Here is a 3,269-nt window from a genome sequence, read left to right on the forward strand (position 1 = left end):
ACTGTGTTTTTGGTGGCGTGCGCTGTAGTAGGCTAAGGTAACATTAGATACCTGGTTCAATGTCGCAGGAGTGTTTAGAGACCTCTGCAATGCCTTCTGTGATGCTCAGGGTCACATTGCAGTGGGCATTCACTTGCTGCATGAGGGAGACATGGCATACATTTAAATGTTTAGTCATTTAGCAGACGCTCTTATCCAGAGCGACTTACAGGAGCAACATTTCTGCTTAGTCATCTGTTTGTACAGGTGCCTCTCTCAACAGGACTGGCATGTATCACTGTGACTATTGAACCTCTGGTTGGGCATTGTTGTGTAATGGCTTACCGTTTCATGATGTGGGCGGATGTCACACTCTTTAAAAGATTTTGGGTTGACGACGTGACAGATGGTTTCCTGGAGGTCCAGTTCCAGGTGCAATTTACAGTCAGATTCACCCTGCATTAGAGAGAGGAGAGAGGAGAGAAGAGAGAAGAGAGAAGAGAGAGGAGAGAGGAGAGAGGAGAGAGGAGAGAGGAGAGAAGAGAGAGGAGAGCGGAGAGAGGCCAAGGAGAGAGGAGAGAGGAGAGAGGCCGAGGAGAGAGGAGAGAGGAGAGAGGCAGAGGAGAGAGGAGAGAGGCGGAGGAGAGAGGAGAGAAGGAGAGAGGAGAGAGGAGAGAAGGAGAGAGAGGAGAGAGGAGAGAGGAGAGGAGAGAAGGAGAGAGGAGAGGAGAGAAGGAGGGAAGGAGGGAAGGAGAGAAGGAGAGAAGGAGAGGAGAGAAGGAGAGGAGAGAAGGAGAGAAGGAGAGAGGAGAGAAGGAGAGAGGAGAGAAGGAGAGAGGAGAGAGGAGAGAAGGAGAGAAGGAGAGAGAGAAGGAGAGGAGAGAAGGAGAGAGGAGAGAGGAGAGAGGAGAGAGGAGAGAGGAGAGAGGAGAGAAGGAGAGAGGAGAGAAGGAGAGAGGAGAGAAGAGAAGGAGAGAAGGAGAGAGGAGAGAGGAGAGAAGGAGAGAGGAGAGAAGGAGAGAGGAGAGAGGAGAGAGGAGAGAAGGAGAGGAGAGAAGGAGAGAGGAGAGAAGGAGAGAGGAGAGGAGAGAAGGAGAGAGGAGAGAGGAGAGAAGGAGAGGAGAGAAGGAGAGAGGAGAGAGGAGAGAAGGAGAGAGGAGAGAAGGAGAGAGGAGAGAAGGAGAGAAGGAGAGAGGAGAGGAGAGAAGGAGAGAGGAGAGAGGAGAGAAGGAGAGAGGAGAGAAGGAGAGAGGAGAGGAGAGAAGGAGAGAGGAGAGAGGAGAGAGGAGAGGAGAGGAGAGAGGAGAGGAGAGAGGAGAGAAGGAGAGAGGAGAGAGGAGAGAAGGAGAGAGGAGAGAAGGAGAGAAGGAGAGAGAAGGAGAGAAGGAGAGAGGAGAGGAGAGAAGGAGAGAGAGAGAGGAGAGAGGAGAGAAGGAGAGAAGGAGAGAGGAGAGGAGAGAAGGAGAGAGGAGAGAGGAGAGAGGAGAGAGGAGAGAAGGAGAGAGGAGAGAGAAGAGAAGGAGAGGAGAGAAGGAGAGGAGAGAAGGAGAGAAGGAGAGAGGAGAGAGGAGAGAAGGAGAGAAGGAGAGAGGAGAGGAGAGAAGGAGAGAGGAGAGAGGAGAGAGGAGAGGAGAGAGGAGAGAAGGAGAGAGGAGAGAAGGAGAGAAGGAGAGAGGAGAGAAGGAGAGAAGGAGAAGAGGAGAGAGGAGAGGAGAGAAGGAGAGAAGGAGAGGAGAGAAGGAGAGAAGGAGAGGAGAGAAGGAGTTACACAGTGAAAATACTTTGACTATACTGTTTCCTCCTTTCCCTTGTTACCATGGATCCAGGAAGGAGAGAAAACACTGAAATAAGAATTAGAGAAGAAAGTAGAGAGAGAAGGGTCTTTTCATCTTACATTAAATTAGTGACAAAAAGAGCTCATTCATCATCTCTTCACACACTTTCATCAAGATCAACAAGTCCAGAGAGAAGACAGATAAGAAAGACCTCCAGTAGTTCTCTACCTTTCTCTCATTCCAAAATGCCCCCATACCAATGACGGCGTCCCAGTGGTATGAAGTGTGTCTGATACACAGTGCAGAAAAAGGATGGCAACAAGTAATTAAACCCCTGAGAGGACTGAGATGCAGCCCAGTCTAAAGTGTCCACAATCCCAACAAACACCCCCCTATCAATCCCTGACCCCTACACCCCTTTACAGCCCCCCTATCAATCCCTGACCCCTACACCCCTTTACAGCCCCCCCTATCAATCCCTGACCCCTGACCCCTTTGCAGCCCCCTCCCCTCCTGCACCTACCTTCTCCGCTGTGCTGGAGGTTATGTTACTGAGCTGGAACTTGTATCCATGGAAATGTTTGTTGTTGATGCTGAGCATGGCCAAACTCGCCCCTGGCTCTTTTTCGTTCTCATCGCAGGTCCAGTGGCGTCCACTGGTGTCTCGCGTTGGCACACTGGCACAGGGCAGTGCCCACACTGCCAGGACGGACAGAACAACCAGTCCCCTCATAGTAGCACAAGTTGAATAAAGGCGCACGGCAGTCTGAGGCACTTATTTATACAAACGAATGTTTGTATGGTTAACCGTAACAGGAGGGAGATAACTAGAGTGTAGCTGAGACTGCTTCCTGCTGCCAAAGTCAATGCAAAGTAAACAGAGGAGAGCAGCTTTGTGTCATTGAAAGTGTTGCGAAATGGATCATTCAAAAGCTGGGAATATGTTTTGTCTCATATTTCACTTCGTCAATATAAACTTCTAATATGGTTTTTAAGGGTTTAAAGATGGTTGTATATTAGAAAATTGTATGTCAGCAATGTGAACTTTGCACTGTAGGCTTTTGTGTGAGCTTTGTAGTGACCGAATAGAGGGTGAGCCATCTATCCTTGTCACGCCCTGGCTCTGGGGACTCTTATATGTTGAGCCAGGGTGTGGATTTTCTATGTGTGATTTTCTATGTTGTGTTCTAGTTCGTGTTTTCTATGTTGGCCAGGGTGGTTCCCAATCAGAGGCAGCTGATTCTCGTTGTCTCTGATTGGGAACCATACTTAGGCAGCCTGTTGGCACTAGTTATTTGTGGGATCTTGTTCTGTATAGGTTTGTGTTGGTGAACCTTTAGACTTCACGTATCGTTTTGTTGTTTGGTGTAAAGTACTCATTAAAAGATGTACGCCTATCACGCTGCGCCTTGGTCCGCTTCCTATAACGATCGTGACAATCCTGCTGTAAGAATTAATGTCATACAATACATACAGTATATTTGTGTCTCTGACTGATGTTGTGATTATCAGAGA

The 3,269-nt window shown here is 48.8% G+C and overlaps 1 protein-coding gene across 1 annotated transcript; it reads right to left on the reverse strand.

The window, feature by feature from the left end:
* Positions 1-6: 6 nt before the first annotated feature.
* LOC311122340 (antihemorrhagic factor cHLP-B-like) lies at positions 7-2,643 on the reverse strand. The gene is made up of 3 exons (XM_084196715.1): positions 2,278-2,643; positions 325-435; positions 7-136 (listed from the first exon to the last, which is right to left on the reverse strand). The coding sequence occupies exons 1-3, from the start codon at positions 2,485-2,487 to the stop codon at positions 44-46; spliced, it is 414 nt and encodes a 137-aa protein (XP_084052841.1). The 5' UTR covers positions 2,488-2,643; the 3' UTR covers positions 7-43.
* Between the last annotated feature and the right edge of the window lie 626 nt (positions 2,644-3,269).

The sequence above is a fragment of the Coregonus lavaretus genome (assembly GCF_964263955.1).
Source record: "Coregonus lavaretus genome assembly, contig: HAP1_SCAFFOLD_5324, whole genome shotgun sequence".
NCBI classification, from domain to species: domain Eukaryota; kingdom Metazoa; phylum Chordata; class Actinopteri; order Salmoniformes; family Salmonidae; genus Coregonus; species Coregonus lavaretus.